Source organism: Globicephala melas, chromosome 16 (assembly GCF_963455315.2).
Source record: "Globicephala melas chromosome 16, mGloMel1.2, whole genome shotgun sequence".
In the NCBI taxonomy this organism is placed as follows: domain Eukaryota; kingdom Metazoa; phylum Chordata; class Mammalia; order Artiodactyla; family Delphinidae; genus Globicephala; species Globicephala melas.
Genome location: NC_083329.1, coordinates 74107967 through 74125804, shown reverse-complemented (window position 1 = coordinate 74125804; position 17838 = coordinate 74107967). Strand labels below are relative to the sequence as shown.

The 17838-nt window shown below is 39.6% G+C and overlaps 1 protein-coding gene across 1 annotated transcript in view; it reads left to right on the top strand.

Annotated features, from left to right (window-relative positions):
• The first annotated feature begins 1110 nt into the window (after positions 1 to 1110).
• Positions 1111 to 17838, top strand: part of ZNF37A (zinc finger protein 37A) — a 57994-nt gene continuing 41266 nt past the window's right edge. Inside the window, 2 exon segments of the mRNA XM_060286340.2 lie at positions 1111 to 1335; positions 3057 to 3115. Coding sequence (XP_060142323.2) covers positions 3101 to 3115 — 15 coding nt within the window. The 5' untranslated portion in view covers positions 1111 to 1335; positions 3057 to 3100.

Sequence of the window (17838 nt, the reverse complement as noted above, 5' to 3'; positions counted from 1 at the left end):
CTGTATTTTGAAATGAGTTTCATCTCTTGAAGAATTTGATTCTTTTACATGGATGTTACTAACTGCTCTTATAGCATGAGGACAAGTGGAATTGTCATGTGTAGTGTTAAAAAGGAAAGGAAAAAAATTGACAAAAAGTTTTTTTATCAGTGGACAGACAGCATGTTAAAAACTTGTTAATCAAGAGATCCATCATAATCCTGAAGAATGGAAAAGGCAAGTTCTGCCATGAATAATGGTATTGTTTCAACAAATCAAATCTGAAGAGCAATTCCTAGAGTTGTTAACTTTATGCCATTATATCTGCTCAGAACGCTAAAGTTGAATGTCTTTTCTCATTAATGAATGTCCAATGGACAGAGAACGAAGTAAGAGAGATGTGACTACTGTAGAAGATATGTTATAATGAAAATGGAGCAATGTAACAGTCTCTGGAAGAAATTCTATAACTCAATTCTGCAAGGAACTGTTAAGGAGAGCCAATATATCAGGAAAATAATGAAAGATATGTAATTTAGATACTTAAAATTTATTTCAGATGAACAACGAATAAAAGTATGTCTCATGGCTTGTATTTGCTAAATCTGGCAATTTTACCCAATGTGCCCAAAGTCACCGACCCTTTTTTTTTTTAATTGAAGGAAGTATACTTGATTTAGTGTTGTATTAGTTTCAGGTGCACAGCAAAGTGATTCAGTCATATATGTGTGTGTGTATATATATATATAGAACTTCAGTTTTATATAATCTATATACATACACATAAAAATACTTTCAGATTCTTTTCCATTATAGGTTACTACAAGAAACTGAATATTATTCCCCTATGCTATACAGTAGGTCCTTGTTTATTTTACATATAGTAATCCCAAACTCCTAACTTATCGCTCCCCCCTTCCCCTTTAGTAACCATAAGTTTATTTCCATCGCAGAGACTTTTCTAATTGAAGTGGCTCTAAGGCTTTCAGGAAATGTACCGTGCACAGCTTTCTGGCACAGGACGGGGCTGTCACTATGGGCCTTCTGCGCATGTGCACTGCCTCCCCTCCCCCCTCCCCCCGGATGCTGGGCGTGTTCCCGTTCCGCGGCCGCTGTCTCGCGAGGAGATGGTTGCGGAGCCTCCGGCGGCTGCGACCCCGGCAGCTGGCGAGCAGGACGCTGCCGTGGAGCACCGGGGGAAGATGAAGCTCCAGGCTAGAGGCGGGTGAAAGAGGAAACGGCTTTGTGTCCAGATTCGGTGTAAATCTGGCCCCGTTTTTATGCACCTGTTGAGAACCTGCACGTCCCAGCGCTTAATTTTCTCATCTCCAAGGTGCCCTGTCGTTTGAGGCCTCGGTAAGACCGCGCGGAAACTGGCCCTTGGCTGTCAGTAGATGCGCACTTTTCTTCTCAGCGGAGACCCTTGTTCTTTTCCACTCAGTATCTCGCTGAATCCTCCCAACCACCTGTGGTCAGCGTCGCGTCCCCTTTCTAACAGTGAGGCTCCAAGACGGGATAGGAATTCAAAGTGGCGAAGAGAGCAGGGGAAGGAGCAAGGATAGATCCCATGCCTCCTTCTCTGCCCAGCATGAAATCTGAGCATGAGTCGGTCGCAGCAGTAAGCAGCTTGAGTACCCTAACCCCTCAAGGAAATAGTTTTGAAGTGAATGCAGCATTGGTTTGGGGGGATTTCTTCTTGTTTCTAAAGAACCTGTGAACATAAGTGGAGGCGTCCAGGCCCCTCTGACCCCCTCCAGCTTTGCCTGTGCCCTCAGTAGCACCAGTTTGCTTTTACAGGAGGTCCTGCTTAAGGTCCAGGAGCTTTCGATCTTGGATGAATATTCTAACTGGCTTAGGTTTCACCTTTCTTGCAACAAAGCGGCTTTTGTGAGGTAGGAAGGGGGATTCCCGGGAGCGGGAATTGTCCCGGTAGGACAATCAGTGCGCCTGAGACCTCAGGAGAGATCCAGAGCCCAGGTGCAAAGACGCTTGTTGCTCAGCTGGAAGCAATTTGGGTCCTCCTGCCGGAACCAGTCATATGCAGACTCACAGACTGGGTGATGGTGGAAACCTTGGGCCAACTTTCCAGAGAGATGTACGCTGTGGTTGGGATAGGAGGACAAGACAAAAGGAACAGAAGATACTGCTTCTTGGGGAGTTGTGAAGGCATCCTGTGGCGGGAAGAGCTGACCAGCCACAGGGGAGGGAATTACCGTCTTCCTTCACTCTTTACTCCACTCTTTCTGAGCTCTGAGCTGTTCCCACACTCGGCACAACTAGAGATATACCGATGCCCCCTGTATCCCGATCTTACAGAATCAGAGATGGTACTGCAAGACAGGTCGTTAAGACTTGGACTTAAGACAGGTCTATTTCTGCTTTACTTAAAAGATGGAGTTGGATTGGGGTGGGCAAGAAGTGGGTCAAAAATGTTAAGTGGTTACAGTTCTACGTTTTGTTATGGCAGAATCAAGAGGAGACATGGAGTCTCTTGATGGTCTAGGCAGGTCTTTTCTGCATTAACAACAGATAAGTCAAAACTAGTTTGGTTTGGTTTGTTTTTTTTTAATTAAAAAATACTTTTGAGACCTGAAACCAATTTAAGAGTAAACCGTTTTTTTTCCTTCCAAAAAAGACCAGCCCTTTTTTCCTTCCAAAAATACCCCATCCTTTTTTTCAGAACCTTGTTGAGATTCTCTGGTTTGTAATGAACATTACAAATTTTTGTGCTGAATATTTTTGCTCAGCATCAGTTTTAATGAAAGCATTGTGTTCTATTCCTTGGCTTTTCCTAATTGGGTTAATTAGTTAAATGTGTTGTTTATATTTTTTCTGTGTTAGAGCATACATTGTTAACAAATCAGCAGAAACCAAATGTTTTTACATTTGAAAACGAACTTGTCCAAATATTACATAATCATCCCAGAGTCATGCATGGACACCCGAGTGCTTCCCTCCCTCACTGTTATCCTTTCTGCTGCTTCTCAAAGTGTCTCCCATTCTGAGGTGTTTCGCCAGCTGCTATGTGGAGCTTTCTAGGCAGGTGATGTCACTCATGAGCTTTCCTTCTTTTTCAGGTGTAGCCCCTCAGTTCTCTACATTCTTCCAGGAGCAGCAGAAAATGATCACATCCCAGGTGAGTCGTTTAATTTATGCACAGTTTTGCTTAACACTGATTATTTGAGGTTTATAAAATATCTATGCATTCATATGAAATAGTAGAAATAGATATGTTAACATCAGGAAAAATATAGAACAGAAGTCAGCAAATTGCAGTCCATGGGCCAAATGTAGCATGCTGCCTGTGTTTTTATGGCCCACAAACTAAGAATTTTTAGATGATTGAGAAATAAATCAAGAGTAGTAGTCTGTGATGTGAAAACTGTATGAAATTCAAATCTCAGTGTCTGTAAAGTTTTATTGGAACACAGCCATGCTCATTCATTTATGGCCGTGGCTGCCGTCAAATTACAAGGGCAGAGTTGAGTGGTTGTGACAGAGACTGTGTGGCTCACAGGCCTAAAATGTTTACTATGTGGACATTTACTGAAAAGGTTTGCTGACTTCTGATTTAGAACAGCAGATCAACAGTAGGACAAAGGTGCCATGTAGGTAAATGCAGATCCTGTGATCTTACTGAGTTGTGAAACTGGGCCATAAAAAAGTTTTTTGATAGACCTCATTAGGTGACATTGTGAACCTTCTTTTTCTTAATTTTTGGCTGCGTTGGGTCATCGTTGCTGCACGCTGGCTTTTTCTAGTTGCAGCAAGTGGGGGCTACTCTTCGTTGCAGCACGCAGGCTCAGTAGTTGTGGCACACGGGCTTAGTTGCTCCGCAGCATGTGGGATCTTCCCGGACCAGGGCTCAAACCCGTGTCCCCTGCATTGGCAGGCAGATTCTTAACCACTACGCCACAGGGATGTCCAGTGACATTGTGAACCTTCTAGTGACAGTCTTGCAGTTGCATAAAGAAGTGGTAGGAATAAAGTGAATGATTTTTGTCTAATCCAGGGGAAAAGTTGAGATGTTGAAAAAAAATATGTGATAAATAATTCAAATGAATTAGAGCATCATTAGGACTCATGGTTGTTCAAAGAAGGGACAAGTCTGGGTAGACCAGGGTGACCTAGGTTGGTTAGTAGGATGAGGCAGGCTATGTGACAATACTGAGGACTGGGCAGAATATAAATCTTTGTAGAATATGGCAAGGGATTCCCCTATTTTAATTGTGGCAAAATACATATAACATGAAATTCACATTTCAACCATTTAAAAGTGTAGAAATTAGTGGCATTTTGTACATTCATGATGTTATGCAACCATAAACACCACCTACTTCCAGAATATTTTCATCACACCAAAAGGAAAACCCTTACCCTTAATAAGCAGTACTATATAGCTTAATAAACAGTTACTCCCCATTCCCCTCAGCCCCTAGCAACTGCTAATCTGTTTTCTGTTTATGGGTTTGCCTTTTCCAGATAGCTCATATAAATGGAATCATGAAGCCTTTTGTGGGTGGCTTCTTTCACTGATCATGTTTTCAAGACCCATCCATGTTGTAGCTTGTATTACTACTTCATCACTTTTATGACTGATTAATATTCCATTGTATGTATATACTACCTTTTGTTTATCCATCATTTGATGGGCATTTGGGGGTGACTCCATGTTTGGTTATTGGGAGTAGTGCTGCTGTGAGCATTCATGTACAAGTTTTTGTCTGAAGACCTATTTTCAGTTCTTTCCTGGGAGTGAAATTGATGGATCATGTGATAATTCTGTGTTTAACTTATTTTGAAACTGCTAAACTGTGCTCTGCAGCACGTCTCTTGCAAGGCCTTATGAATTTTATGTTAGCTTTCCTATTTCCACACAAAAAGGCTGTTGAGATTTTATAATTTTTTAAACTAATTAATTAATTGTTTTATTTTTTTGGCTGAGTTGGGTCTGTGTTGCTGCACGTGGGCTTTCTCTAGTTGCGGCAAGTGGGGGCTTCTCTTTGTTGCAGAGCACGGGCTCTAGGCGCGTGGGCTTCAGTAGTTGTGGTGCACGGGCTCAGTAGTTGTGGTGCACAAGCTAAGTTGCTCCGCAGCATGTGGGATCTTCCCAAACCAGGGCTCAAACCCGTGTCCCCTGAATTGACAGGCAGGTCCCTAACCACTGCACCACAAGGGAGGTCCAAGACGAGATTTTGATAAGGATTGCATTGAATCTGTAGACCACTTTGGGGAATCTTGCCACTTTAAGAATATTAAGTATTAGAATCCATGAACATGAGATGTTTTTCCATTAATTTAGGTTTTTAATTACTTTCAGCAATGTTTTGTAGTTTTCAGAGTATACAACTTACATATACTTGCTTAAGTTTATTCTTAAGTATTTTGTTCTTTTATTTTTTTAATTTTTTTATTATTTTTAACATCTTTATTTGAGTACAGTTGCTTTACAATGGTGTGTTAGTTTCTGCTTTATAACAAAGTGAATCAGTTATACATATATATATGTTCCCATATCTCTTCCCTCTTGGTCTCCCTCCCTCCCACCCTGCCTATCCCAACCCTCTAGGTGGTCACAAACCACCTAGCTGATCTCCCTGTGCTACGTGGCTGCTTCCCACTAGCTATCTATTTTATGTTTGGTAGTGTATATATATCCATGCCACTCTCTCACTTTGTCCCAGCTTACCCTTCCCCCTCCCCATATCCTCAACTCCATTCTCTAGTATGTCTCTCTATTTATTCCCGTCTTGCCCCTAGGATCTTCATGAGCATTTTTTCCCTTAGATTCCATATATGTGTTAGCATACGGTATTTGTCTTTCTCTTTCTGACTTACTTCACTCTGTATGACAGACTCTAGGTCCATCCACCTCACTACAAATAACTCAATTTCATTTCTTTTTATGGCAGAGTAATATTCCATTGTATATATGTGCCACATCTTCTTTATCCATTCATCTGTCCATGGACACTTAGGTTGCTTCCATGTCCTGGATATAGTAAATAGAGCTGCAGTGAACATTGTGGTACGTGACTCTTTTTGAATTATGGTTTTCTCAGGGTATATGCCCAATAGTGGGATTGCTGGGTCATATGGTAGTTCTATTTTTATTGTTTTAAGGAACTTCCATACTGTTCTCCATAGTGGCTGTATCAATTTACATTCCCACCAACAGTGCAAGAGGGTTCCCTTTTCTCCACACCCTCTCCAGCATTTATTGTTTGTAGATTTTTTGATGATGACCATTCTGACTGGTGTGAGATGATATCTCATTGTAGTTTTGATTTGCATTTCTCTAACGATTAATGATGTTGAGCATCCTTTCATGTGTTTGTTGGCAATCTGTATATCTTCTTTGGAGAAATGTCTATTTAGGTCTTTGCCCATTTTTGGATTGGGTTGTTTGTTTTTTTGATATTGAAATGCATGAGCTGCTTGTAAATTTTGGAGATTAATCCTTTGTCAGTTGCTTCATTTGCAAATATTTTCTCCCATTCTGAGGGTTGTCTTTTGGTCTTCTTTATGGTTTCCTTTGCTTTGCAAAAGCTTTTAAGTTTCATTAGGTCCCATTTGTTTACTTTTGTTTTTATTTCCATTTCTCTAGGAGGTGGGTCAAAAAAGATGTTGCTGTGATTTATGTCATAGAGTGTTCTGCCTATGTTTTCCTCTAAGAGTTTGATAGTTTCTGGTCTTACATTTAGGTCTTTAATCCATTTTGAGTTTATTTTTGTGCATGGTGTTAGGGAGTGTTCAAATTTCATACTTTTACATGTACCTGTCCAGTTTTCCCAGCACCACTTATTGAAGAGGTGGTCTTTTCTCCACTGTATATTCTTGCCTCCTTTGTCAAAGATAAGATGACCATATGTGCATGGGTTTATCTCTGGGCTTTCTATCCTGTTCCATTGATCTATATTTCAGTTTTTGTGCTAGTACCATACTGTCTTGATGACTGTAGCTTTGTAGTATAGTCTGAAGTCCGGGAGCCTGATTCCTCCAGCTCCATTTTTCGTTCTCAAGACTGCTTTGGCTATTCAGGGTCTTTTGTGTTTCCCTACAAATTGTGAAATTTTTTGTTCTAGTTCTGTGAAAAATGCCAGTGGTAGTTTGATAGGGATTGCATTGAATCTGTATATTGCTTTGGGTAGTAGAGTCATTTTCACAATGTTGATTCTTCCAATCCAAGAACATGGTATATCTCTCCATCTATTTGTATCGTCTTCAATTTCTTTCATCATTGTCTTTTAATTTTCTGCATACAGGTCTTTTGTCTCTTTTGGTAGGTTTATTCCTAGATATTTTATTCTTTTTGTGGCAATGGTAAATGGGAGTGTTTTCTTAATTTCACTTTCAGATTTTTCACCATTAGTCTATAGGAATGCTAGAGACTTCTGTGCATTAATTTTGTATCCTGCTACTTTACCATATTCATTGCTTAGCTCTAGTAGTTTTCTGGTAGCATCTTTAGGATTCTCTATGTATAGTATCATATCATCTGCAGACAGTGACAGCTTTACTTCTTCTTTTCCAATTTGTATTCCTTTTATTTCTTTTTCTTCTCTGATTGCTGTCGCTAAGCTTCCAAAACTATATTGAACAATAGTGGTGAGAATGGTCTGCCTTGTCTTGTTCCTGATCTTAGTGGAAATGGTTTCAGTTTTTTTTTCACCATTGAGGATGATGTTGGCTGTGGGTTTGTCATATATGGCCTTTATAATGTTGAGGGAAGTTCCCTCTATGTCTACTTTCTGGAGGGTTTTTATAATAAATGGGTGTTGAATTTTGTTGAAAGCTTTCTCTGTATCTATTGAGATGATCATATGGTTTTTCTCCTTCAGTTTGTTAACATGGTGTATCACATTGATTGATGTGCATATATTGAAGAATCCTTGCATTCCTGGGATAGACCCCACTTGATCATGGTGTATGATCCTTTTAATATGCTGTTGGATTCTGTTTGCTAGTATGTTGTTGAGGATTTTTGCCTCTGTGTTCATCACTGATATTGGCCTGTAGTTTTCTTTCTTTGTGACATCTTTGGTTTTGTTATCAGGGTGATGGTGCCCTTGTAGAATGAGTTTGGGAGTGATCCTCCCTCTGCTATATTTTGGAAGAGTTTGAGAAGGATAGGTGTGAGCTCTTCTCTATTTGTTTGATAAAATTCGTCTGTGAAGGCATCTGGTCCTGGGCTTTTGTTTGTTGGAAGATTTTTAATCACAGTTTCAATTGCAGTGCTTGTAATTGTTCATCTTTTCTATTTCTTCCTGGTTAAGTCTCAGAAGGTTGTGCATTTCTAAGAATTTGTCCATCTCTTCCAGGTTGTCCATTTTATTGGCATAGCTTTGCTTGTAGTACTCTCTCATGATTCTTTGTATTTCTGTGGTGTCAGTTGTAACTTCTTTTTCATTTCTAATTCTATTGATTTGAGTCTTCTTCCTTTTTTTCTTGATGCATCTGGCTAATGGTTTATCAATTGTGTTTATCTTCTCAAAAACCAGCTTTTAGTTCTATTGATCTTTGCTATTGTTTCCTTCATTTCTTTTTCATTTATTTCTGATCTGATCTTCATGATTTCTTTCCTTCTGCTAACTTTCGGGGTTTTTTGTTCTTCTTTCTCTGATTGCTTTAGGTGTAAGGTTAGTTTGTTTATTTGAGATGTTTCTTGTTTCTTAAGGTAGGATTGTATTGCTATAAACTTCCCTCTTAGAACTGCTTTTGCTACATCCCATAGGTTTTGGGTCGTCATGTTTTCATTGTCATTTGTTTCTAGGTATTTTTTGATTTCCTCTTTGATTTCTTTAGTGATCTGTTGGTTATTAAGGTGTGTATTATTTAGCATCCATGTGTTTGTATTTTTTACAGATTTTTTTCCTGTAATTGATAGTTAGGCTCATAGCATTTTGGTCGGAAAAGATACTTGATACAATTTCAAATTTCTTAAATTTACCAAGGCTTGATTTTTGACTCAAGATATGATCTATCCTGGAGAACTTAAGCACTTGAAAAAGTGTGTATTCTGTTGTTTTTGGATGGAATGTCCTATAAAAATCAATTAAGTCCATCTTGTTTAATGTATCATTTAAAGCTTGTGTTTCCTTATTTATTTTCATTTTGGATGATCTGTCCATTGGTGAAAATGGGGTGTTAAAGTCCCCTACTATGATTGTGTTACTGTCCGTTTCCCCTTTTATGGCTGTTAGTATTTGCCTTATGTATTGAGGTGCTCCTATGTTGAGTGCATAAATATGTACAGTTGTTATATCTTCTTCTTGTAGCAATCCCTTGATCATTATGTAGTGTCCTTCTTTGTCTCTTGTAATAGTCTGTATTTTAAAGTCTGTCTGATATGAAAATTGCTACTCCAGCTTTCTTTTCATTTCCATTTTCATGGAATATCTTTCTCCATCCCCTCACTTTCAGTCTGTGTATGTCCCTAGGTCTGAAGTGAGTCTCTTGTAGCCAGCATATATACGGGTCTTGTTTTTGTGTCCATTCAGCCAGTCTATGTCTTTTGGTTGGAGCATTTAATCTATTTATATTTAAGTTAATTATCAATATGTATGTTCCTATTACCATTTTCTTTTCTTTTCTTTTTTGTGGTACACGGACCTCTCACTGTTGTGGCCTCTCCCGTTGCGGAGTGCAGGCTCAGCGGCCGTGGCTCACGGGCCCAGCCACTCCACAGCATGTGGAATCTTCCCGGACCGGGGCACGAACCCATGTCCCCTGCATCAGCAGGTGGACTCTTAACCACTGCGCCACCAGGGAAGCCCTGTTACCATTTTCTTAATTGTTTTGGGTTTGTTATTGTAGGTCTTTTCCTTCTCTTGTGTTTCCTGCCTCGAGAAGTTCCTTTAGCATTTGTTGTAAAGCTGGTTTAGTGGTGCTGAATTGTCTTAGCTTTTGCTCGTCTCTAAAGGTTTTAATTTCTCCATCAAATCTGAATGAGGTCCTTGCTGGGTAGAATAATCTTGGTTGTAGGTTTTTCTCCTTCATCACTTTAAATATGGCCTGCCACTCCTGTTTGGTTTGCAAAGTTTCTGCTGAAAGATCAACTGTTAACCTTATGGGGATTCCCTTGTGTGTTACTTGTTTTTCCCTTGCTTCTTTTAACATTTTTTCTTTGTATTTAATTTCTGACAGTTCGATTAATATTGTCTTGGCTTGTTTCTCCTGGGATTTTATCCTGTATGGGAGTCTATGTGCTTCCTGGAGTTGATTATTTCCTTTCCCATATTAGGGACTTTTTCAACTATAATCTCTTCAAATATTTTCTCAGTCCCTTTCTTTTCCTCTTCTTCTTCTGGGACCCCTTTAATTCAAATGTTGGTGTGTTTAATGTCGTCCCAGAGGTCTCTGAGGCTGTCCTCAATTCCTTTCATTCTCTTTTCTTTATTCTGCTCTGCAGTAGTTATTTCCACTATTTTATCTTCCAGTTCACTTATCCGTTCTTCTGCCTCAGTTATTCTATTATTGATTGCTTCTAGAGAATTTTTAATTTCATTTATTGTGTTGTTCATCAGTGTTTGTTTGCTCTTTAGTTCTTCTAGGTCCTTGTTAAATGTTTCTTGTATTTTCTCAATTCTATTTCTAAGATTTTAGATCATCTTTACTATCATTATTCTGAACTCTTTTTCAGGTAGACTGCCTATTTCCTCTTCATTTGTTAGGTCTGGTGGGTTTTTGCCTTGCTCCTTCATCTGCTGTGTGTTTTTCTGTCTTCTCATTTTGCTTATCTTACTGTGCTTGGGGTCTCCTTTTTGCAGACTGCAGGTTCGTAGTTCCCGCTGTTTTTGATGTCTGTCTCCAGTGGCTAAGGTTGGTTCAGTGGGTTGTGTAGGCTTCCTGGTGGAGGGGACTAGTGCTGTGTTCTGGTGGATGAGGCTGGATCTTGTCTTTCTGGTGGCAGGTCCACGTCTGGTGGTGTGTTTTGGGGTGTCTGTGGCCTTGTTATGATTTTAGGCAGCCTCTCTGCTAATGGGTGGGGTTGTGTTCCTGTCTTGCTAGTTGTTTGGCATAGGGTGTCTAGCTCTGTAGCTTGTTGGTCGTTGAGTGAAGCTGGGTCTTGGCATTGAGATGGAGATCGCTGGGAGATTTTTGCCATTTGATATTACGTGGAGCTGGGAGATCTCTTGTGGACCAGTGTCCTGAAGTTGGCTCTCCCGCCTCAGAGGCACAGCCCTGACACGTGGCTGGAGCACCAAGAGCCTTTCATCCACATGGCCCGGGAAAGCTAAGACAATGCTCTGGCATATTATGGGCACAGGTGGGTGAGCCCAGCTGGACAGGACCTGTGTTATGACCATACCAGAGCCTGGATGGATCCTCTGACCCCTACATGGCCTCGTGCTGGGATCCAAGAACTCCTGCGGAATGTCCTACCTGTGTTTGGGTCACTGCAGACATGTACTCAAGTCCGGGGTCTGTCCTGCAAGGTGACTTGCTAGTGTTGCAGGGTCTTCTACAGAGGCAGGGGTGGCTGTGGCTCACTGTGAGGACAAGGACACTGGCAGCAGAAGTTCTGGGAAGTACTCCTTGGCGTGAGCCCTTCCGGAGTCTGCCATTGGCCCCACCAAAGAGCCGTGTAGGCTTGTATTTTGTTCTTTTAGATGCTATTGCATATAGAATCGTTTTCTTAGTTTCTTTTTTGATTGCTTACTGATAGTGTGTTGAAATACTACTGATTTTCAAGTGTTAATCTTATATCCTGCATGGCTGAATTTGTTCTAGTTCTAATAGTTGCTTTGTAGATTCTTTAGGATTTTCTATATTTGCTATCATGTCATCTGCAAATAGAGATAGTTTTACTCCTTCCTTTCCAGTTTGAATACCTTTTATTGATATTTATTTATTTTTTTGCCTAATAGCCCTGGCTAGAATTTCCAGTACAAAGTTGAATATAAGTTACCAAAGCAGGCATCCTTGTTTGTTTTTTTACCATCTTAATATTCTTAAGTGTACAGTTCAGTAGTGTTAAGTTTATTCACACTGTTGTATAACCAACCTTGAAAACATTTTCATCTTGCAAAACTGAAACTCTATGTTCATTAAAAAAAACTTCCCATTCCCCTCTGCCCCCTAGCCAGTGGCATCCTCCATTCTACTTTCTGTTTCTATGAGTTTGACTACTCTTGATACTTCATATAAGTGAAGTCATACAGGACTTGTCTTTTTGTGACTGGCTTATTTTACTTAGTGTAATGTCATCACGGTTCATCCATGTTGTAGTATGTGTCAGAATTTCCTTTTTAAAGGTTGAATAATAGTCCATGTGTGTATATATCATATTTTTGTTTATTCATTCATCTGTTGATGGACATTTGGTTTGCTTCTGCCTTTTGGCTGTTGTGCATAATGCTTCTACGAACATGGGTGTACAGGTACCTCTTTGAGACTCTGCTTTTAGTTCTTTTGGATATATACCAAGAAATGGTATTGCTGGATCACATGGTAATTAAATTTTATTTTTTGAAGAACCACCATACTGTTCTTCACAGCAGCTGCACCATTTTATATTCCACAAACAGTGCACAAGGGTTCCAATTTCTACATATCTTCACGAACACTTGTTATTTTTTTTTAGATTCTACGTATAAGTGATATCATATGATATTTGTCTTTCTGTGTGTGACTTACTTCACTCAGTATGATAATTTCCAGGTCCATCCATGTTGCTGCTAATGGTGTTATTTCATTCTTTCTAATGACTGAGTAATATTCCATTATATGTATGTACCATATTTTCTTTATCCATTCCTCTGTCAATGGACATTTACATTGCTTCCATGTCTTGGCTATTGTAAACAGCACTTCAGTGAACACTGGGGTGCATAGATCCTTTCAAACCATGGTTTTCACTGGATATATGCCCAGGAGTGGGATTGCTGGATCATGTGGTAGCTCTGTTTTTAGTTTTTTAAGGAACCTCTATACTATTCTCCATAGTGGCTGTATCAGTTTACATTCCCACCAACAGTGTAGGAGGGTTCCGTTTTCTCCACACCCTCTCCAGCATTTTTTGTTTGTAGACTTTTTGATGATGGCCATACTGTCTGGTGTGAGGTGTTATCTCACTGTAGTTTGATTTGAATTTCTCTAATAATTAATGATGTTGAGCAGCTTTTCATGTGCCTCTTGGCCATATGTCTGTCTTTGGAGAAATGTCTATTTAGATCTTGCACCTGCTTTTTGATTGGGTTGTTTTCTTGATATTGAGCTGCATGAGCTGTTTGTAAATTTTGGAGATTAATCCGTTGTTGGTTGCATCATTTGCAAATACTTTCTCTCATTCTGTGGGTTGTCTTTTCGTTTTGTTTGTGGTTTCCTTTGTGCAAAAGCTTTTGAGTTTAATTAGCTCCCACTGGTTTAGTTTTGTTTTTATTTCCATTACTTTAGGAGATCGAAAAAGATATTGCTGTGATTTATGTCAGAGTGTTCTGTATTGTCCTCTAGGAGTTTTTTAGTATCCAGTCTTAGATTTAGGTCTTTAATCCATTTTGAGTTTATTTTTGTGTATGGTGTAAGAAAATGTTCTAGTTTTATTGTTTTACATGTAGCTGTCCAGTTTTCCCAGCACCTCTTATTGACTAGACAGTCTCTTTTCCATTGTATATTCTTGCCTCCTTTGTTTTACATTAATTGACCATAGATGTATGGGTTTATTTCTGGGCTTTCTATCCTGTTCCATTGATCTATATTTATCTTTTTGTGCCAGTACAGTGCTGTTTTGATGATTGTAGCTTTGTAGTATAGTCTGAAGTCAGGGAGCCTGATTCCTCCAGCTCCGTTTTTCTTTCTCAGGATTGCTTTGGCTATTCGGCTTCTTTTGTGTTTCCATACAAATTTTAAGACTTTTTGTTCTAGTTCTGTGAAAAATGCCATTGGTAATTTGATAGGGATTGCATTGACTCTGTAGATTGCCTTGGGTGATTATTGTCATTTTTACACTATTGATTCTTCCAATACAAGAACATGGTATAACCTTCCATCTGTTTGTATCATCTTCAGTTTCTTTCATCAGTATCTTATAGTTTTCAGAGTACAGTCTTTTGCCTCCTTAGGTAGGTTTATTCCTAGGTATTTTATTCTTCTTGAGGTGATGGTATATGGGATTGTTTTTAAATTTCTCATTCTGATCTCTCAGTTAGTGTACAGAAATGCAACAGATTTCTGTTTATTAGTTTTGTATCCTGCAACTTTGCCAAATTCGTTGATGAGCTCTGGTAGTTTTCTGGTAGCATCTGTTAGGATTTTCTATGTATAATATCATATTATCTGCAAACAGTGACAGTTTTACTTCTTCTTTTCTAATTTAGATTCCTTTTATTTCTTTTTCTTCTCTGATTGCAATGGCTAGAACTTCCAAAACTATGTTGAATAAAAGTTGCAAGAGGGACATCCTTGTCTTGTTCCTGATCTTAGAGGAAATGCTTTCAGCTTTTCATTGTTGAGTATGATGTTAGCTGTAGGTTTGTCATATATGGCCTTTATTATGCTGAGGTATGTTCTCTCTATATTTATTTTCTGAGGAGTTTTATCGTAAATGGATATTGAATTTTGTCAAAAGCTTTTTCTGCATCTATTGAGATAATCATATGGATTTATTCTTTAAGTTATTAATGTGGTCTATCACATTGGTTGATTTGCAGATATTGAAAAATCCTTGCATCCCTGAGAAAAATTCTACTTGATTATGGTATGTGATCCTTTTAATATATTGTTGAATTCGGTTTGCCAATATTTTATTGAGGATTTTTGCATCAATGTTCATCAGTGATATTATCCTGTAATTTCTTTTTTGTGGTGTCTTTGATTTCGGTATCAGGGTAATGCTGGCCTTGTAGAATGAGTTTGGAAGCATTCCTTCCTCTGCAATTTTTGGGAACAGGTTGAGAAGGATAGGTGTTAACTCTTTTCTAAATGTTTGGTAAAATTCACCTGTGAAGCCATCTGGTCCTGAACTGTTGTTTGTTGGGAGGTTTGTTTGTTTGTTTTGCTTCATTTTTAGTTGCAGATTCAGTTCAATTGCTGGTAAGTGGTCTGTTCATACTTTTTATTTCATCCTGGTTCAGTCTTGGGAGATTTTCATTTATTGTAATTTGTCCATTTCTTTCAGGTTGTTCATTTTATTAGCATATAGTTGTTCATAGTAGTCTCTTATGATGCTTTGTATTTCTGTGGTGTCGGTTGTAACTTCTTTTTCATTTGTGATATTGATTTGGGCCCTTTCTTTTTTCCTTGATGAGTCTGGCTAAAAGTTTATCAATTTTGTTTATCTTTTTGAAGAACCAGCTCTGAGTTTCATTGAACTTTTTTATTCTCTATTTCATTTTTTATTGCTCTGATTTTTATGATTTCATTCCTTCTACCTATGGGTTTTGTTCTTTTTCTAGTTCTTTTAGGTGTAAGCTTAGGGTTTTCATTTTTTCTTGTTTCCTGAGGTAAGCTTGCATCACTATAAACTTCCTTTTTAGAACTGCTTTTTCTACATCCTATATATTTTGGATCATTGTGTTTTAGTTTTCATTTGTCTACAGGTATTTTTAAATTTCCCTTTGATTTCTTCAGTGATCCATTGGTTGTTTAGTACCATATTGTCTAGCCTCCACATGTTTGTGTTTCTTGCAGTGTTTTCTTGTAGTTGATTTCTAATTTCATGGCGTTGTGGTCAGAAAAGATGCGTGATATGATTTCAGTTTTCTTAAATTTACTGAGGCTTATTTTTTTTTTTGGTGTCCTAGCATGTGATCTATCCTGGAGAATGTTCCATGTGCACTTGAAACGAATGTGTATTCTGCTGCTTTTGGATGGAATGCTATATAAATATCAATTAAGTCCATTTGGTCTAATGTGTCATTTAAGGCCAGTGTTTCCTTGCTAATTTTCTGTCTGTATGGACTGTCCATTGATTCAAGTGAGGTGTTAAAGTCCCCCACTATTATTGTTACTGTCGATTTCCCCCTTTATATTTAATATCTGTTTTATGTATTTAGGTGCTCCTGTATTGGGTACATATATGTTAACGAGTGTCATATCCTCTTTTTGTATTGATCCCTCGTTATGTAACCTTCTTTGTCTTTTGTTAAAGACTTTGTTCTAAAATGTATTTTGTGTGATAGGGTATTGTTACCTCTGCTTTCTTGTTGTTTGTTTGCATGAAATATGTTTTTCCGTCCCCTCACTTTCAGTCTGTATGTGGCTTTAGCTCTGAAGTAAGTCTCTTCTAAGCAGCATATAGATTGGTCTTGTTTTTTAATCAGTCAGCCACACCATGTATTTTGATTGCAGCATTTAGTCCATTGATGTTTCAAGTAATTATTGATAGGTGCATACTTATTGCCATTTTATTACTTGCTTTATTCTCATTACTAATGCTTCACAGTCTTTAGTAAATTGCTTATTTCTATTTCAGTAGTTGCTTTTTCAGGGATTTTCTCTTGCTCTTCAATTGAGACAAATTCTTCCTGTCTTCTCATTTTGCTTAACTTACTGTGTCTCTATGAAATAGGTGAAGCAGTTATCTACTGCAATCCTGAAGAGGTGACCTTATGTGGGAGCATTGCCATACTGTCTGCGTGTGCCCAGTGGCTTTGGTGGTATAGCTGGATTTGACTTGAACACAAGTCATGTCTTTTCTCAGGTTGTGCTGGCAATTATCACATTGATAGTAGGTGTTGCTGGAGATGTAGGGACTAGGGCTGGATACAGGTTTGAGCTCAGGCTTCCCCTCTGCTCAGTGGCTGTCTCTGCCCTGTTGGGGTTGGGGGTAGGTTCTGTGTTGCTGGTCTACAAGCCCTGAGGGCTGGGTCCAAGCTGGCTCCATTCTCTTTAAGTATGTGTTCTCCCATTCCCAGCACTGGCACCCTTACTCCAGAGGGAAGCAGCTCTGGAGCAAGGTAGGGTACTTGGCTTGAGCCCCACGCGCAGACCGTGGCAGTCCTGCCAGGGCAGAGATCTGGACTGCTGATGCACTGCCTGTGTGAGTGCCAGCAATGTCTGCCCCCACCACCACCTTTCTCCAATGCTGCTTTGGGTCTGAGCCTCCTTTTTCCCTCACAGCTGGGCTCTTCCCTTGCCCTCTGCTTCCCTTGACCTGGTGTGGAGTTGTGCTGTAGAACAAGTAGGGCCCGTGTGGGCTCTCAGTGTGGGTCTGGGCATGGGCTGTGGTGTTCTTACTGCAGATGGAGATCATGGCTGCTTCTGATGTGCTAACTGTGTAAGCACCAGTAATGACTGTCCCTTCTCTGTTCAGATGCCATATTGGGTTTGAGCCACCTCTGTTACACACATCTGGGACCTCACCCAGTGAGGCGGTGCACTGTGCAGCAAGTGGTGCTTGAGCATTTGCTGGGCTCAGGCTTGGGTGCCTGCTGGGTCAGTCACAGGAAACTGGTCAGCCATGAATGCAGTTTTCAATCTGCCTTGCTTCAGGAGCAAGCAAGCATGTGCATGCTCCTCACTGGCAAAGTCCAGGTTTCCCATAGCCTTCCTATTACTCTTACTGGCACTCCAACCAGCCGAGGGGCTCATCTTTCCTATGTTGGGTCCCTGAATATGTTGCTCGACCACTTGCTCCCCAGAGAGGATTTCCATCTGTCTAATCTCCCTTTTCTTCCATGTCTTCTCTCAGGAGCACAGGTTCCAGCCTGATCACTTCTCTTAACTTCCTACCTGATTCTGTATGGATCTTTCTTACAACCTTGGTTGTACAGGATTCTTTCTGCCAGTCTCCAGTTAGTTTTAAGTGAGAATTGTTCCACATCTAGGTGTATGTTTGATGTGTTTGTGGGGAGAGGTGAGTTCCACATCATACTGTGCTATGTTGATCTCCTTCCTCTGTCAACTGAGTAGTTTGCC